An 18,395-nucleotide genomic window follows, 5' to 3' on the forward strand; every position below is an offset into this window, starting at 1 on the left:
ATAGATGGACCTGAGGGTTGGAGAGAAAGTTATTTGGGCGGGACCTTGGACAAATCTGAGAGGTGAAAATAGAAAATGATCTTTTTTAACCCTTAGGTATCTTATCATGTAGAGGATTTTTTTTTTTTTTTTAGCCAACTACTTTTTTGTCAACAGTCTTAGAGATGGCCTTGGTTCAGCTTTATTCAAGTGTACAAAAGATTTATTTTCTCTTCTTTGGTAGTGTTGGTGGAAGCAACTAGAAAGGAAGAATCCCCTAAGTGTGGTGAATGAAGAGCAGGCAATTATATACAATACAAACTATTGAGGATTATATTTTTGTCTAAGCTTTCTATGGAAGATGTTAATAAAACTACTTGTACAAGAAGTGTTCTGGGGTTATATAATTAAGAGAAAGAAAGTAAAGCAAGTTTTTAATAAAGTGTGTGTGTGTGTGTGTGTGTGTGTGTGTGTGTTTGAAATTTTGAAAAGCTCATTGCATTGTACATGTAGTATGGGAAGGTATAAAATACAGCATTTCCCAAATTAATTTAACCATCAAACTCTTAATCTGTATTCTTACCAACACCCAGGAGCATGTTATAAGTGTCACAGTTCATAAAATTCTACTGTAAATCAGTGGACGGTCTAGTTGGAAGGAATTGCTTACTTGTATGAAAGGAAAGAACTTTTGCTGCTTTGTGTTACCTAATTTAAGTAGTAAAGCATTTCTCAGATACTCAGATTTAATAAATTAGATGCAAATTAGTCATCTTCTGTGACTTCACAAGCATGAACTTTACATAGATGTAATAAACTGAGTAGCTGTCTTTTGGTTTTGCTTCGACTAAACTAACTTGTTAAACATCTGTGATTAAGTGTATAAAACACTGCTCTCGATAGAACTTTCTGCAGCTATGGAAACGTTCTGCCTCTGTACTGTCTTGTGTAGCAGTCAGTAGCCACCAGCCACATGTGGTTATTGAGCATTTGAAATGTGCTAAAATGACTGAGGAACTGAGTTTTTAGTTTTATTTCATTTTCATTCATTTGAATTTAAACTTTTGCATGTGACTATGTAGTCTGCAGAATATATTTGCAGACTAGAGCATTTTTCGTACTATTTATTTTAAATTGATGTGATTAAAATGAAGTTACCTTTTTTGGAAAAGTTCATAGTATGATGAATATATTTAAACAACGTATATGCATGTAATTCTGTAGCCACATGACTGAGAAGTCTCTTCTAATGGTTTTACACTCTTAAAAGTGTAAAATCTAGCTATTTTACTAGCTAGATATCAGGAACATAAATATTCCTTTGTCGTTTTTATTTCTTTTATATAACTAACACTACATTCTGAAATAATCAAATAGGTTTTCACATTCAGTTTTAAGAAAAGAATGATAATGTGAAGAAAAAAGATCTGTGAAATAAGAGATCTCAAATGTAGTTCCATTTGCCAGTGGCATGCTTAGCAGTATTAAGGCAGTTGTTAAAGTTTTGTGGCTATTGGTTTATCTCTAAGTTGGAGATACAGTTTATGTAAATGTCTTTTGAAAAAGTTGTATGACAATAATTCCTCTTATAAATGTAATTGTGAAATAATTATGAAACATATCAGAAATTTCACTCATTTTCTGTGAATGTACTTTTGAATTTTAAACATTGTGATCCTTAATCATTTGATCTTTGACAAGAGTAATGCTTATACTTGGTATAAAAATAAAAGTAAATGAGGCATATAAATTCTCAAAATAAAAGTTTGATAAAGATAAACTCATAATTGAATAATTTTAGAATAGTTGATTATTAAAGATACGACTACTTGGTGGAGGGGGTGATAAATTTTTTCAGTGAAATTTGACTTATCTAGGCCTGAACTTAGGAAATTTTAATAACTTAGTTCTTTGCAGGCAGCTCATTTAATATAACAATATCCCTTATTCTTGAACTTGTCAACTGAGTAAACTGTTTTCCTCTCTGTTACTACTAAATACCTTCACTTTGGTATTTGAACTGGTTAACCAGTTTATTTGTGTTTTTATTCAACTAGCATTTAATTGTTGGTTTCATTTTGGAATATTATTATTTTTAAGAGGTGGTAATTCAAAAAGTTGTTCATAAATATTTTGAATTGTATAAAGTAGAACTGATGTCTTCTTCATAAGAAGTCATGGAGCATCACCTCAACATAAGGATTATTATTATTTTTTTTTAGTATTCAGTAAAATAATTTTTAAAGCTATATATAATAATTTTGTTAATTATCCTTAGCCCGTATTCAGTGGTTTTTGCTTTCCCTGATTTGTATTATACTAAGAGTTTTCTCATATCTTGAAGATGATATTTTATAACAACTCCTGAATAGTCTTAACTATTTGATTTAGTGTTTTGTGTTACAATGGGTATAGTATCTATTACTGGTTAAATTATTGGAAATGAGGTTTTTGATAAAAACAATTCTCTTTTCTGACATGTAGCCGAAGTTCTTTCTTAAAAAAGATGTATTGCTTCAGATTACAGTAAGTTTATTCAGTTTAATGTTTTTCATTTTTAGAATTTTATATTTTCATTTAAAGATGCAGAATGTTTTTCAAAAAAGATTATTGCTAACACTGTTATCTGGGTATAGGAAGAATAGTACAATCAGCCCTTTATCTTGCTAGATATTTGACATGTAGGTCATATGTAATCCCACTGCTTCTGAGCTAGTTCTGTTAATCTCATTTCCATCTATTTTAATTAGTAGAAATGCCATTTTATATTTATTTGGCAGTTCTCTTTAAAAGCACCAATATGTATATCTTCATGGTTCTCTTTGATAGTTTCAAGTTATTAATGTTAATATCAGAAAACCAATGTTTTGAATAATATCACTCGGATATGTCATTGATTGATCATATCTAATTCAGAATATGACAGTGTTTTAAGCCTTTTACAGGTCATGAAAATCTTAGCATTTAAGGGATTTTAGTATTTAGTATAACCCTTTAACTGGTATGTGCTAATATTTTGAAATATGTTTGAATTGCTGTGAGATTAAGGAGTAGAGATAGAGTTCCTTATTTTATTATTTTTATTCTTCTTCTTCTAATTTAAGACACCTAGCTGTTGGGCAGAAGAGGGAGCAGAAAAAAGGTCACATCAGCGTTCTGCATCATGGGGGAGTGCTGATCAACTCAAAGAAGTAAGTTATTGCTGTTTTCAGCTATAACCTGTTTTAATCCCAGCAAATTATCTTACTGTTTCCTGAATATAATGGTATTTTCTTTATTTGTATTAACCTTACCTCTTTCAGAGTCTAAGGCTTGCCTTCCAGGTTTGGGTGAACAAGTCTAAGTTTACTTTACTTGTGCCCTTCACATCATTTATAAATATTTGTAATGTACACATTCAGCTTGAGCCTTTTCAGAGTGAAGTCTGGTTTTTATATAAGTCTCTATATCTTGTTCCCTTTAGCTATCTTCTGTTTCTGCTTCAGCTTTCTTGTTTTTGAAAAGTTATAGCAACCAGAACTCTAGATCATAGATTTGTACAATGGTAGGATACTGTTTTCTGCTTCTAATAGCTTTTTTGTAATATCCAACATATTGTTGCCCTTTGAGATTCAGTCGTGCAGTAGAACCCATGTGTTTTAGGAATAGTTTTTATGACTCTTTCCTTTATTATCAAAACTTAAATTATGATCATCTTTATTTATACTTGGGATTATTTTTCATGATCGTGTTATCTTTTATCCACTTAAATTCTTTTATATAATTATTTTTATAAACTTACAGAGTTGTAAGATCATCTAGCTCATCTCCTAAACAAACACTTCTTAAAAATGTGGTCAATCTAGTCTGTTATGATCATTCTCAGTGAGAGAAGCTCATCACTTTACAAAAGGACCAAATGAGTTCAGTTGTTTTAGCTTAAGTTATTAAATAGTTTATTGAGCTCAAAATTATTCCCCTGAATTTGATTCTGCCTTTTGTATCAATATTGAGTAAGTCTACTTTCTTTCTTTTTCACTGGCATTACAAGTTTGTATTTGGAATTTAATCCACAATCTACAAGTTATTTACAAGAGATGAAAATGGAAAACAGCACAAAATACGATTGAGGTATAAGCTGAGAGCACAGTATATCATGTTTCAATAAATATGATTCAAAATTTGTAGACTAGTGACCAGATAGATGAGTCTTGTTTTATAGTAAAATTATATAAAATATTTTACATCGGATAGAGGACAGTTTTGTGTGTCATGTGATGTGTAAGTCTACTTTAAGTATTTGAAAGACTAGCAACATGTCATATTTTTTTCAGGCTAAAGATTGACTTTTCTCTCAAGTACTTTTCATATGTCATAATTTCTTTACCTCTTAGTGTTATTTTCATATACTGTAGGTTTATCAGTATCTCTCAAATACTGTGAGATATTCAGTCTAGACTGAATAGATATAGTCTGTTAGCCTGATTTCACCTGTGACCATATTATATTTTTAGTAGCTATTTTATTGCTATAGAGAAGTTCTCAACTTTTCTATATACCCTGTACAAAAGCACATATGCCCAAGTTGAGTTTTTCCCAGAAGCAACAAAAAAGAAAGGAAGCTAAGACACTAATATGTCTAGTCTAAAATAGTTGCACATCTGTGCATAGAATATGAATAACAAAAAAGTGAACTTACAGTTTTATCTCAGAGGTAAATATACTCTCAAAGTTATAGTCAAGATTTGGTGTAGTTAAATTTTGGACTACAGCAGCATGTAATATATGCTATTAATACAGAAATGTCTGAGGTGACTGAGAGATATTTGCTCACTTTCTCCACAAAGCAACCATAAAGCTGTACAAAACTGCCAAAATAACTAATTCACTGGTCTGGAAATCAACCAAACAAATTGAGAAATTTTTTTCATGAAAAGCATTGAACTCAGAGTCTAAAAAAACACACAGATTTGTGGTGTTATCTGGTGCTACTCATCTCCTCTTCCTCATCCCCAGCTTTGTTGGTATGGCATTTCAACCAGGATGGGTCAAGCCTTTAAAACTGGAAGCTTTGTAGCTGGATAGGAAATATTGTAGATTAAAATAGTAACCTTAGTTGCAAACAAACAGCCATTGGTCCCTATCAGTGGCTTCCCTAGTCTAAGGTATGGTTCAGTTTGTGGCAAATAATAGACTTGTGAAGTAGCAGGATTTTATAGAGAGTTCTAGGGGTTAATATAGTCATGGGGGATTGATAAGTTCATGACATATCACAGATTGACTGAAGACTGTAGATAATAGCAGAAAATGAAGTGGGTGTAAGTTATCCACGTGTCATTGCTCAGTGGAATCTAGGAAATACATGGAGACGAGATTCAAGCAGGCCTAATGGTAATAAAATTTGGGGCCATCTTTTGAAAGGCTCAGACTTTGAATGTACTCTTCATTCCACACACAAATCCCTTCCTGGGAGTGGAAGCCTTACTGGATTGAGATAGTTGAATAAAATCTCTGATCAGTCTTCAGCCAAACACTATGGTGAACACTGGAGACCAGCTTGAAAAGGTCTTAAAAAGCCAGACTTAAAAACAAAAATGGGATCAGGGTGAATGGAGAGGAGGAGACATCAGTGGCCACACAGTGCAGGGGAAACAGACTTATCAAGATACTAAAACACAGATAAGACAACAATCACCAAGGAAAATCAGAATCTAGAATTGATACAATGCATTGTTTAAAGTGTCCAATATTCAACAAAAAGTTTAGAGATATGCAAAGAAACAAAGTATGACCCATACTTAAGAAAATCACTAGAAATTATGTCTGAGTTTCTCCATATGTTGGATTTACCAGACAAAAACATTAAAGCAGCAATTAGAAGAATGTTTAAAAAGCCAGAGAAAATGGTGTTTAAGGCATTAAAGGGAAGTAGGGTGACAGTCACTCAGTAAATAAGGAATTTCCACAAAGAGATAATTACTATAAAAGAGAAACAAACAAAAACTCTAGAGTTAAAAAGTTTAGTAACTAAAAGTTCACTCAGTGGGCTCAATAGCAGATTTAAGATATCCAAAAAGAATTTGTGAATTTTAATATAGGTCAACAGAATTTATATACCTTGAAGAATAGAGAGAAAAAGATTGAGGGAAAGTCCATAGAGCCTCCAAGACCTGTGAGAAAACATTAAGTAGATACACATAAACATAATGGGAGATCAAGGAGAGGAGAGAGAGAGAGAGAGGAGTTTAAAAAAAATATATGAAAAAATAATGGCAGGAAACTTTCCAGATTTAATGAAAAATCCCAAGTTGGAAAACACAAAGAAAACCCATGTAGACATACCATAGTTAGATTGTTGAAAGCCAAATGGAAAAGAGAGAATCTTGAAAGCTGGAAGAAAAAAATGACTTATTACACATAGGGGATTGAACTAATATCTTTAATGGAGGACTTCTCATCAGAAACAGTAGAGATGATAAAACTTGACATATTCAAAATGTCAAAAGAAAAAATTGTCAATTAAGTATCAATATCCAGAAAAACTAGCTTCCAAAATAAAGGTTAAATTGTTCTCAGATAAACAAAGATTGAGAAAATTGCCTGCTGCTAGACGGTCTTATACTGTCTAAAGGAAATTCTTCAGGCTAAAAGGAAATGACTCCAGATGTTAATTCAAATTCGTAGGAAGAAATTAAGGGTGTTGAGTATGATAATTGTTTGGATAAATATAAAAGAGTCTATAGATATATTTTTCTCACTCTCCACATTTAAAATGCATATAATCATATAAAGCAATAATTATAATACTGTTATATTGGGCTTATGACATATGTACATGAAATATACATATGGCAAAATACAAAAAAAAAAAACTGGACATGTACTAGAATAGTTTCCATTTTTGGAATTATTGTTTTGAGGTAGTGTGATAAATTAAGATATAAATTATAGTCCCTAGAATAATTGCTAAGAAAGTAACTGAAAAAAATAGAAAGTAAAAAACATTAGAGGGATTAAAATGGTACACTAAAAGTATTTGTCACAAAAGAAAGTAATAAAGGAGGAATAGGGGAATAAAAAAAGATGTAACCAACAATAGAAAATAACAGGGACGCCTAGGTGGCTCAGTGGTTAAGTGTCTGCCTTTGGCTCAGGGCGTGATCCCAGAGTTCCAAGATCAAGTCCCGCAGTGAACTCCCTGCAAGGAGCCTGCTTCTCCCTCTGCCTATGTCTCTGCATTCTCTCTGTGTCTCTCATGAATAAATAAATAAAATCTTCAAAAAAAAAAAACAAATAAAAAATAACAATGGCAAAAGTAAATCCAACCATATAATTAATTACATTAAATATGAATGGACTAAATATTCTCCTCAAAAGGCAAAGATGGTCAAACTGGATAATAACACTCAGCTATATATTGTCTATAAGAAGCATACCTAATTATAAGAAAGATTAACTGACAGAATAGACTTTAAGACAAGAAATATTAAAAAAAAAAAAAGACAAGAAGTATTACTGAGGTCAAAGACATTTATTTCATTATGATAAAAAGGTCAATACATCAGTAGGGCTTAGTAATCATAAATTGTGTATGCATCTAACAATGATATACATGTTATATATACATGTATATATACATGAAGTGAAATTGTGAAAGGAGAAATAAAGTTTCTACAATAATAATTGGTGATTTCAATATCCCATTTTCAATACTTGATAGAACGACTAACTAGACACAAAATAAACAAGAAGATAGGGACGTCTTGGTGACTCAGTGGCTGAGTGTCTGCCTTCAGCGAAGGGCATGATCATGGGGTGCGGGATCAAGTCCCCCTTGGGCTCCTTGCAGGGATCCTGCTTATCCCTCTATGTCTACCTCTCTGTCTCTGTCTCTGATGAATAAATAACTAAAATCTTAAAAAAAAAAAAAAAGGCAAGAAGATAGAAGATTTCAACAACATTATCAATCAACCTGACCAAACTGACATACAAAGAAAATTCCAGCCTGTGACTACATTCTTTTCAAACATATGGGAAACATTCTCTAGGTTAGATATGTTTGCCGGTTGCCCATAAAATATGGTCTGAATAGAGTGCAAAAGATGAAATCATGTAACAGAAATCTTAGAAAGCCCCAAATATTTGTCAGTTAAAAACACAAAGGAAATTTTAAGATATTTAATGCATGAAAACAAAAAGACAATTTAGAATTTGTGTGTGCAGATAAGGTAGTGCTTCATGGAAAATTTGTATACCTTTATATGCATATCTAAGAAAAGGAGAAAATTCTTAAATCAGTCCTAAACTTCTAGCTTAAGAACCTAGAAAAAGAAGAGCAAACCAGACCAAGAACAAGCAGAGGAAGGAATTAATAAAGAGCATAGCAGAAGCCAAAAGAACAGAAAAATGTTAGAGAAAAATCAGTGAAACTAGAAGTTGGTTCTTTGAACGGATCAACAAAGTAGACAAACGTTTAGCTAGACTGACCAAAAAAAGAAGTCACAGATTGCCCAAATCAGCAGTGAAAGGCGTGAAATTACTACCGACCTCACAGAACTTGAATGTATTATAAAGGAATATTATGATCATTTTTATGTCATCACTGTAGAAACTAAGGTAAAATGGATGAATTCATAGAAAGACACAAGCTATTAGAAAGACCAATTGTGAAAATTGATTTAAGAACAAATAGAAAATATAAATAGACTTCTAATAAGCAAATAAACGGAATGAGGAATTAAAAACCTTTCCACAATTAAAATCCCAGGATCACATTCGGTGAGTTCTATCAAATATTCAAAGAAGTAATGTTCATTCTTCACAGACTGTTTCAGAAAATAGAAGAGAAGGGAAAACTGCCCAATTTACTTTGTCAAGGCCAACGTAATTGACTTCAAAGCCAGGCCAAAGACATCTCAAGAAAATAAAATGGCAGATCAATATCTCTCTTGACCAAAGAAGCAAAAATCCTTCATAAAAAATTAGCAAACCAAATCTAGCCACATATAAAAAGGATTTTATACCATGAGCAAGTGGAATTTATTCCAGAAGTCCAAAGATGATTTAAGATCCAAAATTCAGTTAATGTGTAATACACTGATAGAATGAAGACCAAAACCATTTAATCATCTCGTAGAGTCAGAGAAAGCATTTGCCAAACTCTCAAGACCCATTTGTGATTAAAATCTTTTAACCAGGAGGTAAAAAAAAAAAGAACTTTTTCTGCCTAATAAGGGGCATTTATGAAAAAAACCCTACAGATCGCATCCTATTCATTTTTTTTTTAAAGTAGCCTCCATAACCAACATGGGGCTTGAACTCATAACGCTGATATCAAGAGTTGCATGCTCTACTGACTGAGCCAGCCCGGTGCCCATTTCAGTTGTGAAAGCCAGAATGTTTTCTCCCTTAAGATCAAGAACAAGGTAATATCCTCCACTGTCACCTTGTCACCACCTCTTTTTGGTATTGCATAGTAGATTCTAGTCAGTACAGTCAGGCAAGAAAAATAAAGACATCCATATTGCAAAGGAAATGGTAAAGCTGCCTTTATTCACAGATAACATGTAGAAACTATATTTAGAAACTGATAGGAAATATGCAAATACACAGTACTAGAACTAGTAAACATGCTCAACAAGATTGCAGGATACAAGATTAGCATACAGAAATCAGTTATACTTCTAGATACTAGATGGGAACAGTCCAAAAAATAAAACAATTTATTACAGTTGTATCAAAAAGATGAAAATATTTAGGAATAAATTTAGCAAAAGCAATCCAAGATTTGTGCACTAAAAACAACAAAACATTGCTGGACAAAATTAAAGATTTAAATAAATGAGAGATTTACTTTGTTCATGGATTAGAAGACTCCATATTAAGATGGTAATTCTCCCCAAATTGATCCATTATAATCCCTATTATAATTTCATGTATTTTGTTTTTGGTAGAAATTGACAGGCTAATCCTAAAGTTTATGTGGAAATGCAAAGGACCTAGAGTAGCCAGAGTATATATATTTTAAGGATTTATGTATTTGTTTTAGAGAGAGAGAGTGGGGAGGGGCAGGGGGAGAGGAGCGGGCTCCCTGCTGAGTACAGAGCCCCAGTGTGGGGCTTGATCTCACAAACCCGAGATCACAACTGGCGCCGAAATCAAGAGCCAGACACTCAACCAACTGAGCCACCCAGGTGCCCCCAAAACATTTTTTAAAACAAGATATTTGGAATATTTATATTATACAGTTACAGTACTTCTTATAGATTTACATTAATGAAGTTAGCAAAAGAAAGACACATAAGGAAGTGAATCAAAATTGTGAATCCCGAAATAAACTTTTATATATATGGTGGTTGATTTTTCACAAAGGTACGAACACAATTCAATTGGAAAGGACAATGTTTCCAGCAATTGGTGCTGGAATAATTATATTCATATGTAAGGGGGAAAAAAAACAAGTCCTTGGCTGTCACACAGAGAAAAACTAACTCAAAATGAATCATAGTCCTAAATGTAGGCTTAAAACTATTAAACTTGTAGAAGACCTTGAATTAATTGGGAAGCCATTTTAGATACAACACCAAAAATAAAATCATAAAAAAAAAAAATTCATTAGGTTAAACATATGCTTCAAAAGACGCCATTAAGGGAATGAAGAGACAGGTTTCAGACTGGAAGAAATATTAGGAAATCCTATATCCAGAATATATAAAGAACTCTTAAAGATTAATTAGCAGAAAGGCAACCCAATTTAAAAATGGAAAAGGCAATTTAATAGAAGTTTTTCACCAAAGATATACGCATGGATGGCAAATGACCACATGAAAAATTGTTCAACCTGATTAGTCACTAGGCAAATGCAAATTTAAACCATATACTACACCTACACACCCAATACAATGACTATAATTTAAAAGACGACAGTGCCAAGTATTGGCAAGGATAAAGAGAATCTGGAACCCTCAAATGTTCTTGGGAACATAAAATGGTACAGCCACTTTGGAAAACAGTTTGGTTTCTTTTAAACTCAATCAGAAACTTAGCATACAGCCCAGCAATTCAGTGCCTAGCAATCTCTATAAGAAAAATGAGAACACCTGTCTAGATTGAGACATGTCACAAAATGTTTATAGCTGAATTAGTTTTATGAATTTAGTTATTATGAATAACTAAAAACTGTGGGACACCTGGGTGGCTCAGCGGTTGAGCATCTGCCTTTGTCTCAGGGTGTGATCCCGGAGTTCCAGGATCGAGTCCCACATCAGGCTCCCTGCATGGAGCCTGCTTCTCCCTCTGCCTATGTCTCTGCCTCTCTCTCTGTGTCTCTCATGAATAAATAAATAAAATCTTAAAAAAAAAAAAAAACCCTGGAAAATGTCCACATATGCATGGATTGGTAAATGGAGAGACAAAATGTGGTGACATACTATTCAGCAGTGAAAAAGGAGCAGTGCACTGAATGTTGACATATGCTATGATGCAGACAAACCTCAGAGGTGTTTTACTAAGTCCAGAATCAGCAAACTTTTTCTGTGAAAGGCTAGATAGTAAATATTTTAGGGTTTGTGGCCATATAATCTTTGTTGCAACTCTTCAGCTCTGCTGTGAAAGCAGCCATAGACAATATGGAATGGACTTCATTATGCCCAATAAATTTTATTTACAAAAACACATGACAGGCTAGATTTGGCCTGCAGATTATGGCTTGCCAATCTCTGCTAAGGAAAAGAAGTGAGATGGCTAAGACTGCATATTATATGGTTGCATTTAATTTTGAAATGCCAGAAAAGTCAAATTTATGGAAGAAGGAGAAAGTCCATTTGTGATTGCATGTGGCTGGGAGTGGGGCTGGAGGAGTGGTGATTGGCTACAAATATAGACTCAAGGCAGATTGCGGGCAGGGTGGGGAGGGTGATGGAAAAGGTATAAAACTGCATTGTGATTAGTATTGTGCAACTCTACAGAGTGATTAAAACTTACTGAATTTTTACCCTACAATGAATGAAGTTAAGGGAATATAAATTATACTTCAGTAAAGATGAAAAAGGAATAGATGTAAAAGACTGGTGGATTTTCCATGGTATATCATGAAGATACCAAATGCTTTATGATATATAAAGAGGCTACCAAATGATAAAAATACATTAATAGAGACAAAAAGTTAAAAAAGGAATAGTTATAATAGATGACAGAATTGGAATTTGAGAAAATTATGAAAAGCCAAAATTATTATTGAAAGTCGTATTTTTGAAAGTTGAATACTGCTAAATTTTTTTTATTTAAAAGATAACTTGAGTAAAAGCACCTGTATAATGTGCCTCCACTTTGCTCCAAGTTTATGAGAACGTGATGTGAAAAATTTTTAAAGAAATAGGCAACTATAATGTAGTTACATTTGAGACCAAGAAAACCCTTGTAGACCATGAGTAGAGAGGAAGCCCTTAGTAATAAGTGGATATGATGCTGTCTGGCTCACAGAAATCTGGGTCATGTGGGCTGGGGCTTAAAAAGTGGGTTTGTAAGCCAAATTTAAGAGAGTGTAGATTGCTTGACATTTTAAGAATGCCAAACATGTCTTAAAAATGGTAAGAGTTTGGAACTGGGGTGTCTGCATAAAGCAGGGAACTGGGACCGTGTTTCTAGGCCATAAAACTAGACCTGAAATAACTCTACTTGACACTGTTGGCGTTTTCCTGTGGGCCAAAGAGGCAGCTGTGCAAAAATGGGAATAGTAACCATACGTTGTGTGTAGATGTGGCATCTGGAATAGAGCTCTAGCCATGTGGAACCAAAGCCCCCAGTCTTTCTAATTTCAGACCTGCTCTGGAGCTATGCACCTCCAGAGGGATAGTCTGAGCAACCATGAAACAACATGGCAGGAAAGAGCTCACGAAGGATAAAAATTCCACATAAGGTGTGTCTGTAAGGAAGTATTTTAGGACATGTAAGGAAATCTGTTACCATAAGAGACAGCAGATACATTAAGTTAGATCATTTACATCGAAGGAAATAGGAATAAGAACACAATCTCAGAAAAGCACTTAAAAATAAGAATGTTTAAGAATTTCAAGTGAAATGGTAACTGGCAATAGGAAAGAAATAAACAAGAACGAGCAGAATGATAAAGGACCAGTTTACAAATCTTGTAAATGACAAAAATTGATGAAATTAAAAATAAAAAAAAAAGCCTCTTTGGTAGATTAAATTCACATAACAGAAGAGAGAATTAGTGAATCAAAATCTTAACTGAGAATTGCCAGTGTGGAAGAGCAAATCTAGAATATAAGACAAAAAGATAAGTTGAAAACATGAAAGAGAAGCAATAGAAGTGGAAAATAGACCGAGTTAGGAGTTCCAGGTGGTAAGGATATTCTGTAATCATCAGGAAGAGAAAAAATTTTTTTAAAGGTTGAAAGTTTGCTATATTTGGAGAGCAATTAAAAAAGCCCACCAGTTTCAAGGCGGATAAATAGGAGAAAAAAGATTTCCACCTTTAGGTATAGTATAATGGAATTGTAGATCAAGGGAACACACATACACTTTCTTGCAATTAAGACAGGTTCGCTACAGCAGAAATGGCAGATTATCAGTAAATTTATCAGATATTACAATTGATACCAGTGTACAGTGAAGTTGTGGGTTGTATTCAGGTTAAGGAAGTGAATCCAAGTGAGGCATTTTCCTTTATGAAAAGATTACTTTTCCTCTTTTGAGTTATGTTCACTGGAGGGTTGTCAACACAGCTAAGCCAATGAATGTGCAAATGTACTTTTCTACTTGTTAGAAATGTGGTTCCCTGCTTATAAAACACAATTTATAAAGTTCACCTCCTGCCTATGGTGCCAGACTAGGATCCGATCACTCTTACACTCTTGTGTTCCCTTTGAGTGAGCATGCTAATTTCTTACAGTACTCAAATTCCAGCTGCTTTTACAGGTTCTAGCTCCTCCCCTTGTCCTAGCTAGGGCTTCCAGTTGTGGGGTGACTTCCTTGGTGAAGTGATCTGGGAGTTTCCTTCTGTTTCTTACCACCTTCCTCACTCCTTAGCTGCTATTTCTGACTCCTCTGGAGTTAGAGCTTAGGGGAAGGAGGAGGTTATGGGGAAGAGAAATGCACCTCCTTGACTGACACTATTGTAAGATGCCTTTACATTCCCTGGGCTTGACAGATTTTTAAAACTGACTTTCTTTTGTAGAGTAATGTCATGGGGTCTCTGGAGATCCCTTGTTGTTATACATCTCTTACCTACTGTTCTGTCTTTCTGGGTTTGTGAGTCCCTTACTCTGTCCTTAGCCTCTAGAATCATAGAAATAACAATCAGTTTCTCAGGTGCTAAGTCCGTTCTCCCTTCTAAATAGCCCCCTTATGTAGAACCAAAGAAAATTCTGCATAGCTCTTGCACTCAGATTTCCTAAGTGGATCCTGGTAAATTTTCATCCTTTTCTTGGGGGGTGGGGGTGGTTTCTGGTGAATGTCCAGGAGTTAGGCTGATTCTAATGCAACAGTAAATCTCTATCATCCTTGCTCGACATTCAGTATCTAGAGTGGAACTCAGATACTAGTCTGTCCTGTCCTCTTATCTGTAGGGAACATAAATCGATCTTTCCAAGTTGCTTCATAAAAATTCCTTTCTCTTCATTTGAGGCAAAGGAGGAAGTATTCCTTCTCAGGTCTGGGATTTTATTTTTTCCTACTTACAGTGTAATAAATTAGCCTTTTACTGTTCGTGGATGCTGGCAGAAGGCATGAAATGCCTGGATTAGAGACAGTGGACTTTGTTATTCCCAGCACAGCAAGTATCAAGATTATCAAGTTTGCCTTATTTCTCCTGAACCAAATCCCATGGGGTGATGGGGAGAACCCAAATGGATTCATGCACATAAAGTAGATCACATTATAAGAGAGGAATACAGAACTTTGGGGAATCGACTATTTTTATAGTAAGCAGTTAGCAAACCTGCTCTTTATCCCAGAGGGTGCATTATAAGAAAGAGCATAAATAATATTGTTGTATTGTTGTTTTGATATATATATATATATATATATACACACACATATTTTTTTTCTTTTTTACTATTTCTGGTTTTGATAAAGATAAATTGAAAAAGGTGGATTTGCCATTCTTAAGACCTTCAGTGGAAATACGGAAAAAGCATGGGTTGTTTCCTTATCTCACCAATAAGCTTTTCTTTGATTAGTAGGATAGCTTTTCTTAGATGGAACCATCTGGAGTGGTAAGTGAAATGATTAGGGATATTTCTCACATATAATCAAACCATATAAATAGATATTATGGATGTGGTCTTCCTTTTTTAAGTAAGCAAAATAGTTTCCTTATATACTTTCTGCCTCAACATTTTGTTAATTTTTGATATTAAAATTTTTCTAACATATTATACCAGGGAGAAATAATTGCAGTAATGTTTTCTCTGGACCTAAAAGACAAGAGTCTGAAGAATTTTGATTATCCCTTTGAACTCAAAAGAATTATGTGATAAACTTTTAAAAAATATAAATATTTATCCAATAGAGTCTAAGTCCATATTAAATTGAACTAGAAAGATATCTTTTCATTATTTAAAATTGTCTCCAATAAGAAGAATTTTTAAGGTCATACAAACTGCTTGTCAAAACAATAGACACTGATGAGTAGGTTAGTATGTTAACGGCTTCATCAAATTTTTGTTCATCTTGCAATTCTTCAACATTAAGAAAGGAAATTACTTTGGAAAGCTTTGGAAAGCAGTTGTAGATTATGAGCTAATACATAGGGACTGGTAATTACTTGCAGTTGAACATTAACATAGAATTACTTCCCACAGTGTTGGTAGGTAATAGGGAGAGGTTATAAATTAAAAGCTAGAGGACTGAATCTGCCACTTATTAGCTGTGTTACATTACATTGGAAAAGGTACTTTATTTTTGAGAATGTGTCCTCACCTGTAAAGTAAATACAATAAACTTATGGGATCAGGTGAGTTTGTGAACCAAATGTTTTTTAATTGTTAGTCTGGCATTGTTATTAACATGCCTCTGTTGACAAATATTCCTTATTGGTGGCTCTAAGTATAATTCCTTATACTTATAATTAAACCTTACATGTAAGGTCCCAAAGCTAGCTGTATCTGGGGATGAATTTGTATGTGGGAGTATCTTTGTCTGTTCCTGGGTTAGCGGGTTTGTGTAAGGCTGCACATGGTGGGCAAGGCATATCTTGTCTATGGGCATGCAAGGGTTGAGATGCATGCAGGTGACCTATCCATGTATACATTCTTTGCTTGTATCTGTGTTCCTTATTATATATGTTTGTGCATGCATATGCCTGTGTTCATTTCATTGGGCTGAATGAATAGGAATTAGTCCGTTAGGGTTTGCCTATTGGCACTTTGAAACAACAGAAAATAACTAATTATCTGTATTTATGGAAAGATTGTAAGAAGTTCTAAATTTTTATTTTTAGTGTTACATTAGGTACTATTGCATTTTAAATTCCTTTGAACACTGACAAGGGATATAATACATAAAATTTGTTTTTAGATTGCGGAACCTTTGTTTTGAGACATTTGATCTTTATAAACACTAAAGTTTGTCACATATTCCTTTGTTTCATATAAAAGGGAATGGCAGCTTGAAATTCATGACTTCTCAAACTATATTTTCAGAAAAAATTGCTGGGTTAGTATCTTTTTGTAGTTGTTTCAGGTTTTTTTTGTTGTTGTTAGGTTAGCTGTTGTCACATTTTTCTAAGATTTTGTTGTCTCCCTGTAAGTTATTAACTTATTTCTTTAGGCAATAGAGAATAATGGTTAGGAGAGCAGACTCTGGAATTCTACTTCCTAAGTTCAAATATTTGTTTCACCACTTAACTGTGTGACTTTTAGCAAGCTTTTTAACTTTCTACCTCAGTTTTCCTCATGTATAAAATGGGGATGATAATAGTACCTATTTCATACTTTTATTTTAAAATGAGATGATTTACGTAAAAGCAAGTGGCTTCTCATTTTTTTTTTCTTCTTTTCCCAAAGCCCCAGGACACTGCTTCCTTTCCTACTGCTACCTCTTAGTCCTTTTAAGTTAAGATTTCTCATTTCCCCAGCCTACTCTGAAGTAGAATTCATTGTGAGAAATCTTTCTTTTCCTTTCACTATCAGAGGCAAAGGTACTCAAACCCGTCTTTTGAGGCTGAGTCTTGTTTTATTTTGTTTTTAAATTTAACAATAGTGGGGGAAACTAATAGGACAGAAATAGCAAATGAATAGGGGTGATGTTAACTAGGTTTCCAAAAATTTACAATGAAATGTATTCCTAGTTCTCAGATTTTAAGAGGGGTCTGATTTTTCTTCATCTAGTGTCACAAATGTTTTAGTCATTTCTTTGTATTTATGCTAATTCTTCTCTCTACCCTTATTATTTCTTCTTTGCGACCCAGGGACACTTATTCCCTGGCTTTTTTAAACTTTGGAGCTCATGTGCTTGAAACTCCTTTCATGTTTAAAGAGGTTCTTCTCTCCTTCCCTCTTTTTTTTCTTTCAGCTTTAGTGAGCTATAATTGACATATAACATTGTGTAGGTTTAAATTATATACGGCATACTGATTTGATACATGGATATATTGCAAATGATTATCACCATAAGCTTAGTTAACACATTCATCACCTTGCATAATTACAGTTTTTATCTGTGCAATGAGAATTTTTAAGTTCTATTCCCCTGGCAACTTCCAAATTGCAGTATTGTTGACTGTAGTTACCATGCTATACATTACATTCCAGAATTTACTCATCTTGTAACTGGAAGTTTGTACTCTTTGACCACTGTTGCCCATTTCCTGTCCCCTATCCCATCTTGGGCAACCACCAATCTGCTCTTTGTTTCTATGAATCTTTTTTTAATATTCCACATATAAATGAGATCAAACAGTATTTTTCTTTGCTGATTTATTTTACTTACCATAATACCCTCAAGGTCCATTCCTAATTTTTTTCCAAGGCCACAGAGTAGCTAATTAATACTTAGAAACACAAAGTTGGATGAATCTACAGTTTAGTTTAAGAAGTCCAGTCAGTAGAACTTAATGTAAATGAAGGTTGTGTGGGCATTTCATCAGACTGACCCGGGGTGGTAGGTCCACGGAAGTGAGGACCAGGAGCTCCTGTGCAGTGTGATGGGATGTGGGCCTGCAGAGGCTGTTTTGGGCTGAGCTTCAGAGCTGTGGATGAGGTGGGGTGGGTGGATGGATGTGTGCGGAGTCGGGGGATTACAGTTTCCTTTTGCCCCTTCCTCCCAGAGACGACTTTGTGTCTACTTCCCCCTGGTTCTCAGGTCAACTCTATACTGGCTTCAGATGGCTGTGGGCTCTTGAGCATGACAAAACTATGGAATTTGAGAGAGTTTGGAGTTGTTAGGTAGGTCTGTCTGTCTTCCAAATGAGGTTG

At 34.1% G+C, this 18,395-nt stretch overlaps 1 protein-coding gene across 2 annotated transcripts in view; it reads left to right on the forward strand.

The window, feature by feature from the left end:
* GLCCI1 (glucocorticoid induced 1) overlaps window positions 1-18,395 on the forward strand; it is a 101,489-nt gene that overhangs the window by 50,120 nt on the left and 32,974 nt on the right. For both annotated transcript variants that reach the window (XM_072764394.1, XM_072764395.1), the window contains exon 3: window positions 3,084-3,170. In XM_072764394.1, the coding sequence (XP_072620495.1) occupies window positions 3,084-3,170 (87 nt within the window). The remainder of the gene's footprint in view (window positions 1-3,083; window positions 3,171-18,395) is intronic.

This window comes from Vulpes vulpes, chromosome 7 (assembly GCF_048418805.1).
Source record: "Vulpes vulpes isolate BD-2025 chromosome 7, VulVul3, whole genome shotgun sequence".
In the NCBI taxonomy this organism is placed as follows: domain Eukaryota; kingdom Metazoa; phylum Chordata; class Mammalia; order Carnivora; family Canidae; genus Vulpes; species Vulpes vulpes.